Here is a 23,292-nt window from a genome sequence, read left to right as displayed (position 1 = left end):
TGAGCACGGACTCATCTGGCTTGAGTGTGGGATCACAGACATGACCCTATAGTCACTGACTTGAACCCAAAGGTCTCTGGCTTGAGAAGGGGTCACTGGCTTAGCTGCAGCCCCCAGTCAAGGCACATATGAGAAAGCAATTAATGAACTAAAGTGCCACAATGAAGAACTGATGCTTCTCATCTCTCTTCCCTTCCTGCCTGTCCCTCTCTCTTTGTCTCTTTTACTAAAAAAAAAAAAAAAGGCAATAGCACAACTAGAAGAAAAATAATAATTACCAAGTTTCTTTATCTAAGAATTGATTTCTTTCTCATTTCTTATTCTGGATAAAACAAAAACATAAGTATATGTGGTATAATCTCAAGGTGATATTTATATAAGAAAATTTACAGAGACACTAGAGAATGTTTGTGTGCTAATACCAAATCAATAAACTAAAAGATCTCACACATTACGGAAACCAGGTTAATAATAAGGAGACTAGCCTGACTAGGTGGTGACGCAGTGTATACAGCGCCAACCTGGGATGCTGAAGACCCACGTTCAAAACACTGAGGTCGCCAGCCTGAATGAGGACGCCTCTGGCTTGAGCGTGGGCTCACTGGCTTGAGTGAGGGATCACAGACATGACCCATGCTTGCTGGCTTGAGCCCAAAGGTTGCTGGCTTTAATCTAAAGGTCACTGGTTTGGCTGGAGCCCCCTGGTCAAGGCACATATGAGAAAACAATGAACAACTAAAGTGCTGCAACTACGAGTTCAGGATTCTCATCTCTCTCCCTTCCTGCTTCCGTCTGTCTTGCTCTTGCTAAAATACTACTACTACTACTACTAATAATAATAATAATGAGAAAAAGAAGAATGAGCAATGATTCAGTGAGACAGCCAGAGGGAAAAACTGGGTAGTAGTTTCTGCTACAATTAAAAAGAAATTAAATAAGAAAACAAAAGGAGAAAGGGGAAACAGGAAAAAGAGGAGAAAATAAGACAAGATAGGATTTATTTCCAATGCAAAAGGTAAAACTGTAGACTGTCCCTTTTGAGATGTTTGGCCTTTAAAGACCCTCTCAACACAGATAATACTGTAATGACTGCCGGGAAGAGGGTAGGTGGGGAAGTGGAGGGGGCATGGGGGGATAAATGGTGATGACCAGAGACCTGACTGGGGGTGGTGAACACACAATACAGTACAGAAGACGTGTTGTACAATTTAGCACCTGAAACCTATGTAATTTTGTTAACCATTCAATAAAAAGAAAAATAAAATCCCCTCATATTTACTTTAATCATTTTTATTGTGGGAGTGGGGGGGGAGAGTTACATAACATAAAATAATTTTATGCTGGGCAGTAGCACTGTACCTGGCAAATGATGCAAAGGAAAGTGGGGACATAATATTAATTACGATTTTAAAAAAGCCTGAATGAAAAAATCATCTCTCTGTGGATATTTATATGAACAAAGAGAAAGAGAGAAAGAGAGAAAGAGAGAGAGAACGTAAGAACACAAAGACAAGAATATACATAAACTAGGTAATAGTAATTTTTTGGTCAGGTTTGAGTGATCTATGTATGTTTGTTCTTAGATATTTTGTATGGTAGTAAGTTACATTTGATATAAACATCAGGGAAAATATTCATAGGGAGAATCAATTACAAAAAAATAAGTTCTCTTATTCTGAAGGAAAAAAACAGCTGAATATATAATAATAGTATTATTTCTTTCTTTTTTTTTTTTTTGTATTTTTCTGAAGCTGGAAACGGGGAGAGACAGTCAGACAGATTCCCGCATGCGCCCGACCGAGATCTACCCGACACGTCCACCAGAGGCGATGCTCTGCCTACCAGGGGCGATGCTCTGTTGCGATCAGAGCCACTCTAGCGCCTGGGGCAGAGGCCAAGGAGCCATCCCCAGCGGGAGGGGAAGAGAGAGACAGAGAGGAAGGAGATGGGGAGGGGTGGAGAAGCAGATGGGTGCTTCTCCTGTGTGCCCTGGCCGGGAATCGAACCCGGGACTTCTGCACACCAGGCCGACGCTCTACCACTGAGCCAACCGGCCAGGGCAATAGTATTATTTCTTATTACAAAATTTCTATTCTAAACAGCAAAATTTTATCATAAGATACTGGGAAAAATAGAGTTCTCTGAAAAAAAGTAAAACGACCTTTTAATTTTTTTTTTTTGTATTTTTCTGAAGCTGGAAACGGGGGAGATAGTCAGACTCCCACATGCGCCCGACTGGGATCCACCTGGCACGCCCACCAGGGGGCGATGCTCTGCCCCTCCCGGGCGTTGCTCTGCCGCGGCCAGAGCCACTCTAGCGCCTGGGGCAGAGGCCAAGGAGCCATCCCCAGCGCCCGGGCCATCTTTGCTCCAATGGAGCCTTGGCTGCAGGAGGAGAAGAGAGGACAGAGAGGAAGGAGGGGAGGGGGGTGGAGAAGCAAATGGGTGCTTCTCCTATGTGCCCTGGCCAGGAATCGAACCCCGGTCCTCCGCACACCAGGCCGACGCTCTACTGCTGAGCCAACTGGCCAGGGCCTTAAATATTTTGAAATAGTATATAGTTGCACTATTTTTTAAATAATATGTAAAACCAAAAAAAATAATAATATGTAAAACCATAAGTTCAATAGCTACTATATTTACTTTTTTTGTGTTTTTTTTTTGTTGTTTTTGTTTTTTTTCTGAAGCTGGAAACGGGGAGAGACAGTCAGACAGACTCCCGCATGCGCCCGGGATCCACCTGGCATGCCCACCAGGGGGCGACGCTCTGCCCACCAGGGGACGATGCTCTGCCCCTCCGGGGCGTCGCTCTGCCGCGACCAGAGCCACTCTAGCGCCTGGGGCAGAGGCCAAGGAGCCATCCCCAGTGCCCGGGCCATCTTTGCTCCAATGGAGCCTTGGCTGCAGGAGGGGAAGAGAAAGACAGAGAGGAAGGAGGGGGTGGGGATGGAGAAGCAAATGGGCGCTTCTCCTATGTGCCCTGGCCGGGAATCAAACCCGGGTCCCCCGCACGCCAGGCCAACGCTCTACCGCTGAGCCAATGGGCCAAGGCCTTTTTTGTGTTTTTTTTTTGTGACAGAGACAGAGAGAGGGACAAATAGACAGAAAGGAAGAAAGATGAGAAGCATCAACTCCTCGTTGTAGCTCCTTTAGTTGTTCATTGACTGCTTTCTCATATTTGCCTTCACCGGGGGCTACAGCAGACCAACTGACCCTTGCCCAAGCCTAACTGGCAGTCATTGACCTTGGGTTCAAGCTGGTGAACTGTGCCCAAACCAGTGAACTCGTGTTCAAGCCGGTGACCTCAGGTTTTGGAACCTGGGTCCTTTGCATCCCAGTCCGACGCTCTATTCACTGCATCACAGCCTGGTCAAGGCTATACTTATGTATTTTTGCAGTAGCATCCATCTATCTATCTATCTATCTATCTATCTATCTATCTATCTATCTACTCATTGGTGAACTAGTGAAAATATGAAGTAATGTATAAGAGTAAGATCTGCATTTAAATATAACTCTGGTTTGATGGCAATCTTTCTTTTCAGCCAGTGAGTGACTTGAAATCTTGCTGAATTAGGCAAGCCTTGATAAGGGGGATTAGTATGGTATTTTAAGTTCTTTGCTAAGCTAGCACTTTAAAGGAGTTATAATAATATTTAAGAGTAAGGAAACACAGTCCAAATGGTTAATGTGCTAAAGCATTAAAGTGAGTGAAGTGCATCAAGTTGCTGACATATACATTGGTCAATTCTATATTCAGGAAAAGCAAGATGTCAAGATAAAAGAACCAATAAATTATTCAGAAGAAATTATTTATATAGGAAGCAGCAGCTAGAAAAGATGATCCATGCTATTATACAATGGAACAAAGATCTAAGAAACTGATACATTAAGGATTCTCTTCTCTACCGAGGTCAGAGAAACTGGAAAAAAAAGAAAAAAACAACAATGTTCTGGGCTATACTAAGACAGGAAAATGCCATAAGGGATGAAAGCTTGAGAAAGTACAGACAGATTTTTGTAGTAAAGTTAATTTAGAGGTGCCTGTGATATGAGATATATTTTGAAACAAAGTAAGAAAGCCACTGTATTAAAAAGATGCTTTGAACAATTACCAAAAATGTAAGTAAAAGCTGAAGAAAACTAGTTATGGCAAGGAATATAACCACACAGTTCTGAAACATTGATTTGCTGTTCTACTTATCCATCATTGGTTGAGTCTTGTTATGTGCCCTGCCTGGGGATCAAACCTGCAACCTTGGTGTATGAAGATGATGCTCTGACCAACTGAGCTACCAGCCATGGCCTCATTCATCTCTTCATTGTCTTACCTCCTCGTGGTAATTCTGTATGAAGATAAGCCAGTCCTCTAGTCACAGAATGAGCCAGACGGCAAGAGCTTACCCAGTCACTCATGTGGAGACTAAGATACTTGCACAGAGATCCCTACAGAGAGAAAAAAAATACAAAAAAATAGAAAAGTATAATTAATTTATTTGAACATGAGAAGATAAGTTAGCAGCCTTACAAAGAATTTGCACATGGATATCTAATAAATTATGACATTTCAGAATCTCAAAGGAGTTATTAAGATATTTCAATGGGTAGAAAGGAAGAGAAAAAAATAAATAAAAATTGTAACATTTTCAATTTTTACTTTTCCAATACTAAAAATTATAAATGGGCCTGACCAGGCAGTGACACAGTGGAAAGAGTGTTGAACTGGGATGCGGAAGACCCAGGTTCAAGACCCCGAGGTCGCCAGTTTGAACAAAGCTCACCAGCTTGGACCCAAGGTTGCTGGCTTGAACAAAAGGTTACTCGGTCTGCTGAAGGCCCATGGTCAAGGCACATATGAGAAAGCAATCAATGAACAATAAGATGTTGCAATGAAAAACTGATGATTGATGCTTCTCATCTCTCTCTGTTCCTGTCTGTCTGTCCCTATCTCTGACTCTCTCTCTGTCTCAATAAATAAATAAATAAACAAACAAACAAACAAACAAACAAAATTATAAATGGTTATTTCATTTTAAAGTTCTTCTTTGGCCTAAGAGGTGGCACAGTGGATAAAGCATTGGCTTGGGGTGCTGAGGACCCAGGTTCAAAACCCCAAGGTTGCCGACTTGAATGTGGGCTTACGAGCTTGAGCGCGGGATCATAGACATGACCCCAAAGGTCATGCCTTGAGCCCAAAGGTTGCTGGCTTGAGCAAGGGGTCACTTGCTCTGCTGGAGCCCCCTGATCAAGGCACATATGAGCAAGTAAGGTACCTCAATGAAGAACTGATGCTTCTCATCTCTCTCCCTTTCAGTCTGTCTGTTCCTGTCTGTCCTCCCTCTCTCTCTCTCTTGCTAAAAAAATAAATACTTCTTTAATTTCAAATTAAGATAGAAAATAAATTTTTTTTTTTTTTTTTTTTTTTTTTACAGAGACAGAGAGAGAGTCAGAGAGAGGGATAGACAGGGACAGACAGGAACGGAGAGAGATGAGAAGCATCAATCTTTAGTTTTTCGTTGCGTATTGCGACACCTTAGTTGGTCATTGACTGCTTTCTCATATGTGCCTTGACCATGGGCCTTCAGCAGACCGAGTAACCCCTTGCTCGAGCCAGTGACCTTGGGTCCAAGCTGGTGAGCTTTTTGCTCAAACCAGATGAGCCCGCGCTCAAGCTGGTGACCTCGGGATCTCGAACCTCGGTCCTTAGCATCCCAGTCTGACGCTCTATCCACTGCGCCACCGCCTGGTCAGGCAAACTTTTTTTTTTTTTTAATGTGAGAGGAGGAAAGATAATGAGGCCGAGTTCCACATGAGCCCTGACTGGGATCACCCAGCAACCCCATCTAGGGAAGATACTCAAGTACTGAGCTATTTTTAGCACCTGAGGCTGACATGCTCCAGTGAAGCCTCCTCAGTGCCCTGGGCCACGCTTGAATCAATAGACCCACTGGCTACAGGAGGAGAAGAGGGAGAGAAGGGGGAGACGGAATGAGGGAGAAGCAAATGGTCACCTCTCCTGTGTGCCCTGACTGGGAATTGAACCCAGCCGTCTATATGCCAGGCCAATGCTCTATCCACTGAACCACCATCCTGGGGAAAAATAAGTCTTTTAGACTCTTTCTTTATATTGTAGCTCTCATCAATACAAATAGAAATTATATTGTTATGTTTTACAAGTACATAACAGGAGACTTTTGTAAATATATATGTGTCAGTGCTACTTAAGAAGCCTGCACCAGATTGATTATCAATCAAAATACTGCTTCCGTCATCAAGAAAGTCTTGTGGAGTGGGGAGTAAGGATGGAAGATACTAACCAGTTAACTAGTAACTTAGTTAATTCACATTCTGGTGTGAGATCCTTATTTCATTGCAGACACTTTGCTAACCAGCAATGCTTTACTAAATATCTGACTGACTGCTCATATAAATGTCAGTTTAAGAAGAACTTACATTGGGATAATACTCCATCACAAGCAAGTACTCCATGCGTCCATCTGCAGTGACTCTCTCATCTCCTACTATAAAGCGAGCAATGTTGTCATGTTCCATCAAAGGCACTCTGTAAATGTTCTTCTCATTGATAAAATTCTGACGGTTTGCAAAGGAAAACACTTTTACAGCAACTGGACGCTCATCTAAGGAACCTTTATATACTGCTCCATATCGACCCCGGCCAATCAGCTATAAATTTGTTTTAAAAAAAGCAAGGTATTAATTCACATCACAATGGAACAATCAAATTTACTAAATAAAGTGTAAGTCTATATATGTGTATCACAGCTCTCTATTACTGAATGGTTAAACTACTCCATTATCAAGGTACTAATATAGTTCACATTTTATATGGCTCAGGAAGCTCCTACTAGACTTATCCTTCCCAAAGACAGCACTATAAACTCTGAAGAAAATTGTAAAATGAAACTAAAAGTGCTGGAGAATTAACAAAAGGAGTTAGATTGTGAGGGGAGTCAATACAAAGAAGAGAGGAAAGGCACAGGATAAGTTACTCATTTTTATAGCTTTTAGCCTGAGAGCAGGCTGCAATTATCTCTGTGCAGGGGGGCTAAAAATAAAATTGAAAAGCCCTGGCCAGCTGGCTCAGTGGTAGAGCGTCGGCCCAGCATGTGGAAATCTCGGGTTCGATTCCTGGCCAGGGCACACAGGAGAGGCACTCATCTGCTTCTCCACCCCTCCCCCTCTCCTTTCTCTCTATCTCTCTCTTCCTCTCTCGCAGCCAAGTTTCTACTGGAGCAAAAGTTGGCCCTGGTGCTGATGATGGCTCCATGGCCTCTTCCTAAAGCGCTAGAATAGCTCCGGCTGCAATGGAGCAATGTCCCAGATGGGCAGAGCATCGTCCCCTAGTGGGAATGCTAGGTGGATCCTGGTTGGGTGCATGCGGGTGTTTGTCTCTCTGCCTCCCTGCTTCTGACTTTAGTTAATAAATTAAAAAGAAAAAAAATACAATTGAAAATCTACAATCTTTCTGGCCTCTTACAACCAGAGGACAGAATCTGGGGTAACCACAGCTGCTAGAAAGTGAGGGGAGAATTCCAGAAAGGAGAATCATGAGAGGGGGGAACTGAGTGAATGTATGGGACAACCTCCAGCTAGAGACAAAATAACTGAACTGAGATTGGAGCCTCCACCTGAGACATATTTGCAGTATGTCCAACCAAGATAAATGCCTACAAAAACAAACACTGAAAGTAAACACACTTCAGAAGAATCTAAAGAACACATGGTCTGCACAACACAACATTCACAATATCCAGGATATAACTAAAAGTTACTTACTACACAAAGAACCAGCAAAATGCAACCTGTTCTCTTCATTTTGGGCTTCTGCGATTTCTCTCACTTTTTACTGAAATAGGTTAGGGATTTACCGTCATCTATTAAAGGATATTTGTTATATTTCACTCACTGTTTCTAAGTTAAAATATAACCAACAGATAGACTGTCCTTCAGGTTGTATCAATACATGGTTAAATCAGCAATGTTTGGAAATGTTTCTTCTATTATTCAATCCAGAATAAAATCCTATGGTTTTAAAAAGTATTTCTTTAAATTTAGTAAATTGGACATCTAAATATATATGTTCATTAGCTATACTTACTTCTTCTGTGAATTGGCAGGTCATCTCTTTTGTCCATTTTTTATGAATTATTTCTTTCTTATTGACTTATATTAGCTCTGTATCAATTCTTTGTTTCTGTGTTGAAATACTTTATTTTTACACTTGGCTTTTAAATTTATTTTATTTTTCTCTCAAATGGAAGGTTTAAATGTTTTATATTATCAAATCTACCACACCTATTTAACAGTTTCTGATTTGGGGGTCATAGTTTATTTATCCTAGTAAAGAATAAAATATTCATCACAAAGAAGCTTTTAACATTGGTTTTGAGATATTACCAAATAAAAATTAAATTCTAAGGAATATATATTAGTCCTGTGTGCCTATAAAATATATAATATAGCCCTGGCTGGTTGGCTCAGTGGTAGAGCATCGGCCTGGCGTGCAGAAGTCCCGGGTTCGATTCCCAGCCAGGGCACACAGGAGAAGCGCCCATCTGCTTCTCCACCCCTCCCCCTCTCCTTCCTCTCTGTCTCTCTCTTCCCCTCCCGCAGCCAAGGCTCCACTGGAGCAAAGATGGCCCGGGCGCTGGGGATGGCTCCTTGGCCTCTGTCCCAGGCGCTAGAATGGCTCTGGTCGTGGCAGAGCGACGCCCCGGAGGGGCAGAGCATCGCCCCCTGGTGGGCGTGCCGGGTGGATCCCGGTCGGGCGCATGCGAGAGTCTGTCTGACTGTCTCTCCCCATTTCCGGCTTCAGAAAAAAAAAAAAAAAAAAAAAAAAAATATATATATATATATATAATATATACACAGACAAGGAACAACTTATTTGGCATCCACTATGGATTCCTAACCTGGCACATTCTTATCAGAATTTCATGTCTTTATTCCCATACTCTGTTCAAGTCTGTACTAAATCATTTCCTTTCTACTGATTTGAGAGAGAGAGAGAGATAAAAGGATAGAGAGTGAGAAACAGAGAGAGAGAGAGAGAAAGAGATCAATTTGCTGTTCCACTTATTTATTCATTTATTGGTTGATTCTTTTTTTTGTATGGCAGAGACAGAGAGAGTCAGAGAGAGGGACAAATAGGGACAGACAGACAGGAAGGGAGAGAGATGAGAAACATCAATTCTTCGTTGTGGCTTCTTAGTTGCTCATTGATTGCTTTCTCATATATGCCTTGACCGGGGGGCTACAGCAGACCGAGTGACCTTTTGCTCGAGCCAGCGACCTTGGGCTCAAGCTGGCGAGCTTTGCTCAAACCAGATGAACCTGTGCTCAAGCTGGCGACCTCAGGGTCTCAAACCTGGGTCCTCCACATCACAGTCCGACGCTCTATCCACTGCGCCACTGCCTGGTCAGACTATTGGTTGATTCTTGTATGTGCCCTGACGGGGGGATAAAACCCATAACCCTGGAGTAACCAATTAAGCTTCCCAGCCAGGTCACTCCTTTTCTTTCTTTTTCCTTTTTTTAATCAGTGAGAGGAGGGGAGACAGACACAAACTCCCTCATTCACCCTGACGGAGATCCACTAGGCAAGTCCACTAGGGGGCAATACCCATCTGGGGTGTTGCTCTGTTGCTCAGCAACCGAGCTCTTCTTAGTGCCCGAGACAGAGGCCATGGAGCCATCCTCAGCACCTGGTGCCAACTCACTACAATCGAGCCATGGCTGCAGGAGGGGAAGAGAGAGAGAGCTAAGAGTGAGAGAGAGTGAGAGAGAGAGAGAGAGAGTGAGAGAGAGAGAGAGAGAGAAAGTGAGAGGGAGAGGGGTGGAAAAGCAGATGGGTGCTTCTCCTGTGTGCCCTGTCTGGGAATCAAACCCATGAAATCCACATGCTGGGCCAATGCTCTACCACTGAGCCAACTAGCCAGGGCCAGATGACTCCTTTCTAAATATACTTTCTTCAATAGTCTCCTTTCTACAACTTTCTTATCTCCCTATGTTTATTCTCCTGAGCACTTACTATTACTTGAAATAATATACATCTGTTTGTAAACTCTCTCCCATTAGAGTATAAGCCTCAAGAGAGATATCTGTATTGTTCAATTACATTCTCAGTGCTTAGAATAGGCTGCAGCGTTAAACTGATACTTAATAAATGCTTGTTGAATAAATAAACGAATGATTTAGTGAATGAATGAAGTCCCTGTCTCAGATATGGGAACAGAATGAATGGTTGGTTTATAATCTAAGAGCAATCTTACCTCTAACAGCTTCAGATTATCTAAGTCAAGAGAGGGCTCTGATGCTGCTGCCTCCATCATGTTCATACTGTGAAGACCTTGTTTACGGTCTCCTATAGAAATACACAAAAGAAGTTACTTTGTGCCTCTCTAAAAATGAAGTCTTCATTATACTTTTTATTATATTACCATTAAAAAGAAGAACTGCAGAAGGATAGGCAGCAAAACTTATGCCAAATGTCAACAGGAGTAAAACTACCTACAAAACTAGGAATCATCTATAAATGAAGATAAACGACAAATAACATGAAAGCTAAATTCTAGAAGATGATTCCAGCAACAGACCTAGTTTTAAACCATAAGAAATACTGCCAAGACATTACAGATATTCTTATTAAAGTTATTCAAATCAAAGAAAGAATGATGCTTTCTTAAAAAGCTCATCAAACCTAAAGTTTATTATAACCAACTGAACATTTGATGATACTGAGAAACTATTGTTATTTTTTGATTGATTTTAGAAAGAAAGGGGAGGGAGAGATCAATTTGTTCCCCAACTTATTTATGCATTCCTAGGTTGATTTTTGTATGTACCCTGACTGGGGATCAAACCTATAACTTCAATGTGTCAGGAGGACACTCTAACAAACCAAGCACCTGGCCAGGGTCTTTTATTTTTTTTAAGATGTGAAAACAGTACTGTGGCTACTTGTATAAGGTCTACTGGAAAGTTCTGTCTGCTTTTGGAATAAAACAAAATACAAATTTTTCTTACCGTCAATAAACTTTATTAAATAATATAATTGCCATTATTTTTAATGATTTCTTGCCAGCGTGAGGGCAATTTGTATATCCCATTTTTGAAAATGTTTTATCTTTTGATGCAAAAAATTGAACCAGTGCTTGTTTGATATCTTCTTCATTTTTGAATTTTTTGCCCTTCAAAAAATTTTGTAAGGACAAAAAAAAGTGATAGTCAGAGGGTGCTAAGTCCGGGGAATATGGTGGATACGACAGAATTTCCCAGCCTAGTTCTGCAATTTTTTGACAAGTCCCCAAAGCAGCATGTGGCCTGGCATTCTCATGATGCAGTATGATGTTCTTCCTATTGAACATTGCCGGCCTCTTTTCTTGGAGTGCTGTCTTTAAATTATCCAGTTGCTGACAATACTTCTCTGAATTGAGCTTTTTGTTCGGTTTTAAAAGCTCATAATGTATTGGTCCTCGAATATCCCACCATATACACAACATTCTCTTATTCAGAGTCAAATTTGGTTTAGAGGTGGAAGGGCTAGGTTTTCCGGGTACACAATATGCCCTTTTCCTTACGATGTTTTGACCCATCTTCTGCATGTCCTATCAGAAACTGTACCTTCACCAAACACTTTCAATAAATTTCTATATGCTTCTGTAGCATTTCTTGTTGAAATTCATAAAAATTACAGTGGCGTAAATGAACTTTATCAGTAGCCATGGGTACACTATCACTTCACACATAAGACTAACGTGAATCAACTTTGTTTTAGTTAATTTGCTACATCAGTATGTATACATTAAGTGATAAAAATAGAGAGGCACACATGTGTCAAATAAACATATGCTTACCTGTCGAAACTTGTTGTGATAGAAACGGACAGAACTTTCCAGTAGACCTTTATATTTTAAGTCCTTCTAAAACAGCAATAATACTATAGTATTTATAAATAAATGGTATCTGTGATTTCTTTGAAATAATCCAGTGGGCACAGCAGGGTGTAGTGAGTGGGGCTATGGATGACATATAGATGTGATAATCACTAAAGCTAAGTGATAGGTATTTTGTATATATTTGAAACTTTTCATAAACATTAAAGGAAAACATTTGTTAAGAGAGAAAGATGGGAGCCACTGTAGCATATAAATGTTTTTTGGGATGAAACATTTTAAAATGAGGAAGTAAATTTCAGTTAAATGGCATGTTTAATAAACAACAGAATAAAAAGTGGTATTTTTACCTGTCAGCATCCTATATCCGAAGCATAAGGCAACTATCAAAACAGCTAACACAGAGACTGATGCTAAAGCAATGATTATTGTCTCATCTCGGTTAAATGAATGAGGTGGACCTAAAAGAAAAGAAATATTAAAATACATTTATCATTAAAGAAGATGTGGTTCATACTGTATTTCCCCATGTATAAGATGCTCCCATGTATAAAACACACCTTAATTTTGGGGACTGAAATTTGAAAAAAAAATTACATCAAGTAATTGAACTCAAGTTTTATTCATCATAAAATTCATACATCTCCTCATCACTGTCTTTATATATTGCCTCATGCTCAGTTCCATCTATGGCATTTGAAATACCACACTTCTTAAAAAAATCTACGACCACCACTGTGTAAGAAGCACCCAGTTTTTAGACCCCAAATTTTTCAAAAAAGGGTGGGTCTTATACATGGGGAAATATGATATATATACTGGAATATTACTCAGTCATAAAAAAATAAAATCTAACCATTTGTGGTAACATGGGTAGAAGATATTATGCTAAGGGAAATAAGTCAGAGAGAGAAAAACAAATACCATATGATTTCACTTACACGTGGAATTTAAAAAAACCAAAATAAATGAACAAACAGAACAGAAACAAACTCAAATACAGAGAACAAACTGATGGTTACCAGATGGAAGGGGGGTTGGGGGACAGGGCGAAAGGTGAAAGAATTAAGAAGTACAAATTGGAAGTTATAAATAATCACAAGGATATAAAGTACAGCATAAGGAATATAGTAAATAATAAAATAATTAAGTAGGGTTTCAAGTAGGTACTAGACTTATTGGGGGATCACTTTGTAAGTTATAGAAATATCTAACTACTATGTTATATACCTAAAACTAATATAATATTGAATGTAAACCATAAATAAAAAATTTTAAATGCAAAAATATAGTTATCTTTTTTTAGTATTTTGTTAAATACTGACAGAAAAGTTGTATCAATATATAGTCAAATCAGCAATGTTTCTGCATCAAAGGAAATAAAAAATTAAATTTATAACTGAAAATTATATTATTTCATCATATAAATTATTCTGTATAGATTATATAGATTTAGAACACTGAAATATCAGTTAGGCTCCTAATTATTAAAATATTAACCATATCATGAACAGCATAGACAGAACAGTATAATATTTAAGGGACCAGCCTTTGGAATCACATTTAGCTTTATTTTTTTTTTTAAATTATTTTATTTTATTTATTCATTTTAGAGAGGAGAGAGAGAGAGAGAGAGAAAGAGAGACAGGGAGGAGGAGCTGGAAGCATCAACTCCCATATGTGCCTTGACCAGGCAAGCCCAGGGTTTCGAACCGGCGACCTCAGCATTTCCAGGTCGACGCTTTACCCACTGCGCCACTACAGGTCAGGCATCACATTTAGCTTTAAATCTTGACTCTACACCACTCCCTCAGTGGCCTCTAGCAAGTTATTTGACTCTTCTGTTCTTCATTTCTCTCATTTGTAAAAATAACTCTCTACTTCAAGTCTTCTATGAGGCTTAGATGGAAATCTAAGTACTTAGTATGGTACTTAGTATATTACCTATGCAATGAATGATAGTTATGTTTATCATTATTAATATTATGATTAATGACTAAAAGCATGGCTTTGCTGGCAGTTAAATCTGAACTGGTCTTAAGACTCCAGTTCTTCCACTTGTATAACCTTCAGAAAATTTCTTTACCTGTTTAAGCCTGAGTTTATTCACTTGCAGAAAGAGAACACACATATCTAAATCACAGGGGCTATTATGAGCATGCAAACCATTTTATATGTTAGTTCCTTCTAATGATCAGATCATGTCCAGAGAAACACCCTTTAGGATGGGAGCTCACAAACTAGAGTACATCCAGAGACAAGAAGGTATGAGAACTCGGAAATGTGATGGGTAGAAAAAACTGAAAGTGTCTGGTACAGAAAAAGAAAATTTGAGACCATATGCTTGCTGTCTTCATGTGGAAAAATAGATTTGGAAGCTATAAAAAATAACAAGATCCAACTCGTGCATATTCAAGGACAGACACCACTTTGCAAATAGTTTTTGATCCATGGTTGGTAGAATCTGCAGATGCAAAACCTGGGAATATGAACGACCATATGTGTAACCACAGAACCAGCTCAAACTGACCCTACCTGTTTCTAACAAGATGCTGAATTGCTCTGCAGAGACAACAAACCAAAACTTTAAGTCATGCCGTCAAAGCATAAGAGAGAACTTTGACCTCCAGTTGCACCTGGCACTAAAGTTGCCTGGAACCCAAGGACCAAGACATGACCAGAACTTGAACACTAGACTCCCTTTAGAAGCAAAAGGTTTGATGTTCAGTAACAACCAGTGCTGAAGCCCCTTACCACATCTTACCATAAATGGTCAAGGTCCAAAGCTCTGCAATCAGAACCCATCCCACCAATGCTTCCACATACATACCAACCAATTTCCCCAACCTCTTAAAACTCACCCCAAACTCTGGATCAAGAAGACAGATTTGAGGCTTGCCTCCTGTCTCCTTGTCAGTCAACTTAACAATAAAAGCTTTTCCTTCTCTCTAAAGCCAGTGCCTATGGCTCCTATGCACATCAGGCAATGGGCCCTTGCTGTGTAATACCTGTATATTTACTGAAAAAAAAATCCATGTATAAATGGACCTGTGTAGTTCAAGCCTGTGTTGTTCTGGGGTCAACTGTAGTGTGTGTTATGGACTGAACTGTATCCCCTCAAAATTCATATATTGAAATCTTAAACCTAATATGAAGACTTTTAAAGAAGGGTTCTTTGGAAGATAATTAGGTTTAGGTGAGGCCATAAGAGTAGGGCCGGTGAGGTCATAAGAGTAGGGCCCTCATGCAGGGATTTGTACCCTTACAAGAAGAGATGAGAGGGGTTACTCTCTCTCTTTCTACCTCTACCATGCGAAGAAACATCAAGAAGGGGGTCATGTGCAAAAGAACTCAACCATGTTGGCACCCTAATCTCTGACTTCTAGCCTCCAGGTCTATGAGAAAATAAATTTCTATTGTTTAAGCCACTTAGTTTATGGTATATTGTTACAGTGTCAGGTATGTGGTATATAACTGTATAATAAGCAAAAGTAAAAAGTACACAGGCCCCTCAAATACCCAACATCATATTTTAGTAACCATCAACATTTTGCCATCCAATAGAGAGGGTTCAAATAATAGAACTCATATGACTTCCTCAAATGGTCTGCTGACAGAAGCACTGAGGAGATGCTGTTGGGTGGACATTCTACCACAGTATTAACCAAATTCACATGTGTGCAGGTGATGAGTACCATACTTAATCAATTTTAATATGCACAGTGATCAAATAAAAAAATCTATTAAATTGAAAAGCATCATGCAACTGATGGCATTTTATCGCTATTTCATAGTGTCTTTCCTTATTAGTGGTAGGAAGTCTTTCAACTGATGTTTTACATAAGAGGAAATATCACATTAGATATGTTAAAATGTGAAAAAGATTACTTCAAATTCTACGTAGGGTATAAAAAGACACATGAAAATTTTGGTTCCACCGTAATAACAAGCCAAGAGACCCTAACAATAAACCAGAAAACCTACAAAATCACAGCCTTTCCATTAAAGCTCATTAAGACTTAAATATACAAACATCCAATTAATTAAAAACTAGAATGTGACAAATCCTTTCTAAGAGATAAGAGAAAGACCCAAGAACACCTTTATCCTTAGTTACGCAATAAGTGAAAGAGGACCCTACTATAGATGTGAGTAGGCAGAAACAGCTTCCTACTCATACCTACATTTAAAAAATTCTTTAAGAATGACAGTTCTTAATTCTGGACAGTTAAGACTATCTAGAGGCCAAAGACACAAAGAGAGTTTGCAGTTACCTACCAACTCTTTTCTACAAGCCTTCACCAAGTACTTGTAAGTTTGAATAGAGACAGGACTAGAGCACCAAGAGATCCTCTGAGACAGTAGGTACCTCTCAGTAGGTACACAGGGCCTGCTGAAGTCTGAGGATAGCAAGGAAACTGAGACAAACATTTTGGGCACTCTAGGACCCCACTGATTATAAGACAAGTCCACCTCTGCTGGGCAATAGGCAAAAGAGTCGAGAGAGCTCTTTACTAATGAGCCAAAGTATAGTAATTACCAAAGGCTGAAGTCAAAAAAGAAAAACTAAGAGAAATCCCACAACAGTATATCCTAAACCCTACTAAAGTAAAGGTTAATCCTATCCTCAAATCATTTGAAACCTATAATGAACTAAATCAAACAAGCCCAGGTACAGCTGAGCTACAGACTATATTCATTTAGCCCCCGATACTAATGCTTGGCAAAACAGAGTGTATCCTTTCCTAAACATAAATATCATTTATTATTATTATTATTATTATTATTTTTCTGTATTTTTCCGAAGCTGGAAACGGGGAGGCAGTCAGTCAGACTCCCACATGAGCCCGACCAGGATCCACCTGGCATGCCCACCAGGAGGCGATGCTCTGCCCATCTGGGGCATTGCTCTGCTGCAACCAGAGCCATTCTAGCACCTGAGGCAGAGGCCACAGAGCCATCCTCAGCACCCGGGCAAACTTTGCTCCAATGGAGCTCAGCTGTAGGAGGGGAAGAAAGAGAGAGGAAGGAGAGGAGGAGGGGTGGAGAAGCAGATGGGCACCTCTCCTGTGTGCCCTGGCCAGGAATTGAACCCGGGACTCCTGCACGCCAGGCCGATGCTCTACCACTGAGCAAATATCATTTATTTTAGACTCTTCTTTTAACTGCAATGTGCATTATTCAACCAAAAATCAAAAGACACATGAAGAAGCAAGAAAATATGGTTCAATGTGAAGTCAGAAAGTCATCAACAGAAATAACACAGATGATAAAAATATCGAACAGACTTTCAAATAACTGTGATAAATGTGTTTAAGAATATAGTAAAAACTGTGGTGCCTGACCAGGCAGTGGCGCAGTGGATAGAGCATCGGACTGGGATGCCAAGGACCCAGGTTCGAGACCCCGAGGTTGCCAGCTTGAGCATGGGCTCATCTGGTTTGAGCAAAAGCTCACCAGCTTGGACCCAAGGTCACTGGTTCCAGCAAGGAGTTACTCGGTCTGCTGAAGGCCCGCGGTCGAGGCACATATGAGAAAGCAATCAATGAACAACTAAGGTGTCATAATGTGCAACGAAAAACTAATGATTGATGCTTCTCAGCTCTCCATTCCTGTCTGTCTGTCCCTGTCTATCCCTCTCTCTGACTCTCTCTCTGTCTCTGTAAAAAACAAAAAAACCCAAAAAACAAACAAACAAAAAAACTGTGGACACATGAGTGAGCAGATGCAAAATGTTAAATAAGATAGAGAAATTACTAGAAAAGAGTCAAATGGCCCTGGCCAGTTTGCTCAGCAGTGAGTGTCGGTCCAGTGTGTTGAAGTCCCAGGTTCAATTCCCAGTCAGGGCACACAGGAGAAGCAACCACCTGCTTCTCTACCCCTCCCCCTCCTTTTCTCTCTGTCCTTCTCTCTTCCCCTCCCTCAGCCATTACTACAATGGTTTGAGCAAGTTGGCTGTGGGCACTGAGGATGGCTCCATGGCCTTGCCTCAGGTTCTAAAATAGCTAGGTTGCTGAGCAACAGAGCAGTGGCCCCAGATGGGCAGAGCATTGCCAGCAGGGGGCTTTCCGAGTGAATCCCAGTCAGGGCACATGCAGGAGTCTGTCTCTCTGCTTCCTTGCCTCTCACTTAAATAGTAATAATAATAATAATAATAATAATAATGAGTCAAATGGAAATGTTAGAAATTAATGTATGGTAGCAAACCTGAAATATTCTTTTTATGTGATTATCATCAGAAAGGGCACAATTGACAAAAAAATCAGTATTTATTGATTTTTTTAGAGAGAGAGGAGTGAGAGAGAGAGACAGAGAGAGAGAGAGAAGGGGGAGGAGCAGGAAGCATCAACTCCCATATGTGCCTTGACCAGGCAAGCCCAAGGTTTCGAACCGGCGACCTCAGTGTTCCAGGTCGACGCTTTATCCCACTGCGCCACCACAGGTCAGGCCGAAAGAATCAGTAAAGTTAAATATATACCAGCAGAAATTATCCAAACTATATCACAAACAAAAAAACAGAGGGAAAATAATAACAAAGAATTCAATATCTATGATTCAATATCAAATGGCCTGATATATATAGATGTAATTGGAACCATATTAGGAAAGATAAAATGGTGAAGAAATATTGAAATAGATAATGTACAAATACTTTTCCAAAACTGATGAAAGACATCAATATACAGATTTAATCAGCAAACTCCAAGGATAACTGCAAAGATAATCTTACTGATATACATGCCAGTCAAACTGTGAAAAGTCAAAGATCAAGTATTTTTTCCAGCCTGACCAGGCCATGGTGCAGTGGATAGAGCACTGACCCGGGATGCTGAGGACCCAGGTTTAAAGCTCTGAGGTCACCAGCTAGAGAACAAGCTCATCTGGCATGAGCATGGGCTCACAGACATGACTCCATAGTTGCTGGCTTGAGCCCAAAGGTCACTGGCTTGAGCAAGGGGTCACTGGTACAGCTGGAGCCCCCCTTCCCCATCAAAGCACATATGAGAGAGCAATCAATGGACAACTAAAGGTGCCATGATGAGTTGATGATTCTTATTTCTCCCCCTTCCTGTTTGTCTATCTGTCTCTCTCACTAAGTAAAAATAAATAGATAAATAAATATTTTTAAAAAGTGTTTTCCAATCCACATATGGCATTTTAAACAAGACTGGAATACTATATCCAACTTTGTTCTGCTCCTTTTCAATTAGTGCTGTCCTACATCATAAAGAATCTGTTAAAACAGCAATTTAAGTTATTTATACAGGGTGTCCTTGGGTTACAAAACAGTTCCTTTCCTACAACAGTGACATAACCCGAATTTTAGTGTAAGTCAAAACACAACCTAGCCTAAGCCACTTACCTATCCTAACAGTTATAAAATCATAATCTAGAATATAAAAACACAACTAAGACAAAATGGCATAGGTAAGTGTACTGGAGGACACCAACTCTCTCATTCATATGCTGCGCTGTGTATTCTTCCGCCGCACGCAAACTACAATAGTTCACCCACATAGTCTGTAAGTACAACACTAACAGCATAAGCCAAAACACTCATATCTCAATTTTTTAAAGTTTTTATGGGAGTGAGTTTTGTAAACTCAAAACACCATATGTCAAGACCAGGGGTCCCCAAACTTTTTACAAAGGGGGCCAGTTCACTGTCCCTCAGACCCTTGGAGGGCCGGACTATAAAAAAAACTATGAACAAATCCCTATGCACACTGCACATATCTTATTTTAAAGTAAAAAAACAAAATGGGAATAAATACAATATTTAAAATAAAGAACAAGTAAATTTAAATCAACAAACTGACCAGTATTTCAATGGGAACTATGCTCCTCTCACTGACCACCAATGAAAGAGGTGCCCTTTCCAGAAGTGTGGTGGGGGCCGGATAAATGGCCTCAGGGGGCCGCATGTGGCCCACAGGCTGTAGTTTGGGGACCCCTTGTCAACACTGTCATAACTCAAGAACATCCTGTACTTCATTGCCTTTAAAAGAAGAAGCTTGTAAACAAGTTTTTTGTCTATTCATTATTTCAAATCTTCTGCTTATCGAATTTTTTGACTACTTATCAACTTCTAGAAAGTAATGTTAAAATTATTCATTATAATTAAGAATTTGTTTCTTCTTTAGTTGTATCCATTTTTTTGGTTCGTATATTTTAAGGCTGTATTATTAGATGTATACAAATTTTAAGTTTTTCTATCTTTCTATTAAATTGGACATTTGTACTATGAAGTAACCTTCTTTGTCTAGAACAGGCACATACTAAATCAAACACTGGGCTATCTATGTCTTAGAATAATCATCAATATAGGATCATCAAGTGATTTCTTTAGAGTGAACAACAGAAGTAAATAAGGGGAAGGAAACAAAACCATTTAAAAGATATTAAGTATAAACTTTTTGCATAGTTGTGGGCTGCTGAAAAACCACTGTGACAGACAGATCAGCCTGATATGAAACCAAAAGATTTGTGATGCTGTTTATGAGAAGAAACTTGGGGCTTCCGAGATCAGACGAGATCGGGTGCGTTCAAGGTGATATGGACATAGACAATTTGGGGCTAATAATGAAATCAACAAGGATACTGCAAACAGTAGATTGTGTAAGAAATAAGAGCAATTTTAAATCAAAGAATATTCCTCACATGTGTATGTCTGTTCAAACAGCACCCTTTTCAGCATTATCTGTATATAAATGGCTTTGTTAATGACATCTCCAGATTACAAAGCAATGACTAGCATCAGAACTTTATAATCAGGTAGTTTTCTTCTGCAAAAGATCCATTTTATTCAGCAAAATTATCAAACATCGCACTATATTTAAAATAAATAATGAGATCAAACTCTATGGATGGCACTCACTTAAAAACAACAAAGGCCAACAACGTAAACAAAAAGGCCAGTTATTCTGCAGTGTAATTCAATAGATTTTTTGCAGTAAATATGCTCTTCTACTACCAAAAGGAAATTTGGAATAGCTGAGAAGAGCTATAGTCAGTCTTAAAAATGGTAATTAAGCCATAAAACAAAGGTTGTAGGGGGTATGGTTTAAACATGCTTCATAAGAATACAAGTTTTGGTTTTGCTTGGAATAAATGGCAAGACAGCCTTGAATGATATGTTTTTCTATGCATGTCAGATGTAGACAATCAAGAGAAAAACTTATTGGGTTAGAAATGTGTGGTACTGGCCCTGGCCGGTTGGCTCAGTGGTAGAGCATCGGCCTGGCATGCCGAAGTCCTGGGTTCAATTCCCGGCCAGAGCACACAGGAGAAGCGCCCATCTGCTTCTCCACCCCTCCCCCTCTCCTTCCTCTCTGTCTCTCTCTTTCTCTCCCGCAGCGAGGCTCCACTGGAGCAAAGATGGCCCGGGCGCTGGGGATGGCTCCTTGGCCTCTGCCCCAGGCACTAGAGTGGCTCTGGTCGCAACAGAGCGACGCCCTGGAGGGGCAGAGCATCACCCCCTGGTGGGCAGAGCGTCGCCCCCTGGTGGGTGTGCCGGGTGGATCCCGGTCGGGCGCATGCGAGAGTCTGTCTGACTGTCTCTGTTTGCAGCTTCAGAAAAAAAAAAAAAAAGAAATGTGTGGTACTAATTATACATTTGGCCTAATTTAAGACATTTTTAGGTAGGGGAGTAGTGGCAGAGTCAAATATTGATCATCTAAATCAATGGTGAAGAGCTGGAACTTAAAAGCTTTGAATAGCCTGACCAGTTGGTGGCACAGTGGATAGAGCATTGGACTGGGATGTGGAGGCCCCAGGTTCGAGACCCCAAGGTCAGCAGCTTGAGAGCAGGCTCATCTGGTTTGAGCAAAGCTCACCAGCTTGGACTCAAGGTCGCTGGCTCAAGCAAGGGGTTCCTCAGTCTGCTGAAAGCCCACGGTCAAGGCACATATGAGAAAGCAATCAATGAACAACTAAGGTTTTGCAACGAAAAACTGATGATTGATGCTTCTCATCTCTCCGTTTCTGTCTGTTTATCCCTCTCTCTGACTCTCTCTGTCTGAAACAAACAAACAAAAACAAAAGAAAACCTTTGAATAATCTTTTCTAAAAAGATTTTATTCATTTTAGAGAGAGGAGGAAGAGAGAAAGAGAGAAGGGGGGGTGGGAAGAGTAGGAAGCATCAACCTGTAGTTGCTTCCTGTATGTGTCTTGACTAGGCAAGCCTGGGGTTGTGAAACAACCACCTCAGAGTTCCAGATGGATGCTTCATCCACTGTGCCACCAAAGGTCAGCGTTTTGAATAATTTTTTTTTTTTTTTTTTGCATTTTTCTGAAGCTGGAAACAGGGAGAGACAGTCAGACAGACTCCCGCATGCGCCCGACCGGGATCCACCCGGCACGCCCACCAGGGGGCGACGCTCTGCCCACCAGGGGGCGATGCTCTGCCCATCCTGGGCGTCGCCATGTTGCGACCCTCCTGGGTGTCGCCATGTTGCGACCAGAGCCACTCTAGCGCCTGGGGCAGAGGCCACAGAGCCATCCCCAGCGCCCGGGCCATCTTTGCTCCAATGGAGCCTTGGCTGCGGGAGGGGAAGAGAGAGACAGAGAGGAAGGTGCGGCGGAGGGGTGGAGAAGCAAATGGGTGCTTCTCCTATGTGCCCTGGCTGGGAATCGAACCCGGGTCGTCCGCACGCTAGGCCGACGCTCTACTGCTGAGCCAACCGGCCAGGGCCTCTTTGAATAATTTTTGTGCTGACACTCAAACTAGTCCAGCCACTGGTTGTGGGAGAAGAGAGAGAAGGGGGAGAGGGGTGGAGAAGCAGATGACTGCTTCTCTTTTCTGCCCTGATTGGAATCAAACTTGGGACATCCATACGCTGGGCCGACTCTCTATCCACTGAGCCAATAGGCCAGGGCCTGAATAATCTTTATAATGAAAGATAGGGAAAGAGATCTCTGCCCCCAAACTGACTCAACAGGTTAGCTGAGTAGGAAGAAATAAGTGTGTTAGAAAAATCTCTTTGATATGGAAATACAGCAGCTAGACTGATTTCTGAAATATCTGGATGGCATAATTGCATTAATCAATTCATGTACAGAGTTTCTTTAACAAAGATACCTTATGTTTTCCACTGAATAGTTTAAATATCTAAACAGCACACTGAAAACTAAATGCCTTATCTCCACCCATTCCAAAAAAGGGGACAATTTCCTTTGTCTATTAGTGCCACTGAAAAATGATTAATATAGCAGAGAAAACATCTAAAAAAGAGGCAATGAGTATATACAATTAAATGTTGTTTTTTTTAAATTTGAGCCCTAATGCATAAAATGCTCTTAAAAACACAGCATTCTTAGCCCTGGCAGGTTGGCTCAGTGGTAGAGCATTGGCCCAGCATGTGGATGTCCCGAGTTC

At 40.8% G+C, this 23,292-nt stretch overlaps 1 protein-coding gene across 1 annotated transcript in view; it reads right to left on the bottom strand.

Annotated features, from left to right (window-relative positions):
* BMPR2 (bone morphogenetic protein receptor type 2) overlaps nt 1-23,292 on the bottom strand; it is a 168,650-nt gene that overhangs the window by 37,742 nt on the left and 107,616 nt on the right. The window contains exons 5-8 of the mRNA XM_066233005.1: nt 12,266-12,376; nt 10,293-10,384; nt 6,454-6,684; nt 4,332-4,446 (exon numbers count right to left, since the gene is read on the bottom strand). Coding sequence (XP_066089102.1) covers nt 4,332-4,446; nt 6,454-6,684; nt 10,293-10,384; nt 12,266-12,376 — 549 coding nt within the window. The remainder of the gene's footprint in view (nt 1-4,331; nt 4,447-6,453; nt 6,685-10,292; nt 10,385-12,265; nt 12,377-23,292) is intronic.

The sequence above is a fragment of the Saccopteryx bilineata genome, chromosome 5, assembly GCF_036850765.1.
Source record: "Saccopteryx bilineata isolate mSacBil1 chromosome 5, mSacBil1_pri_phased_curated, whole genome shotgun sequence".
NCBI classification, from domain to species: Eukaryota; Metazoa; Chordata; class Mammalia; order Chiroptera; family Emballonuridae; genus Saccopteryx; species Saccopteryx bilineata.
The sequence above is the reverse complement of the archived record's forward strand: the minus strand, read 5'-3'. Positions and strand labels throughout refer to the sequence as shown.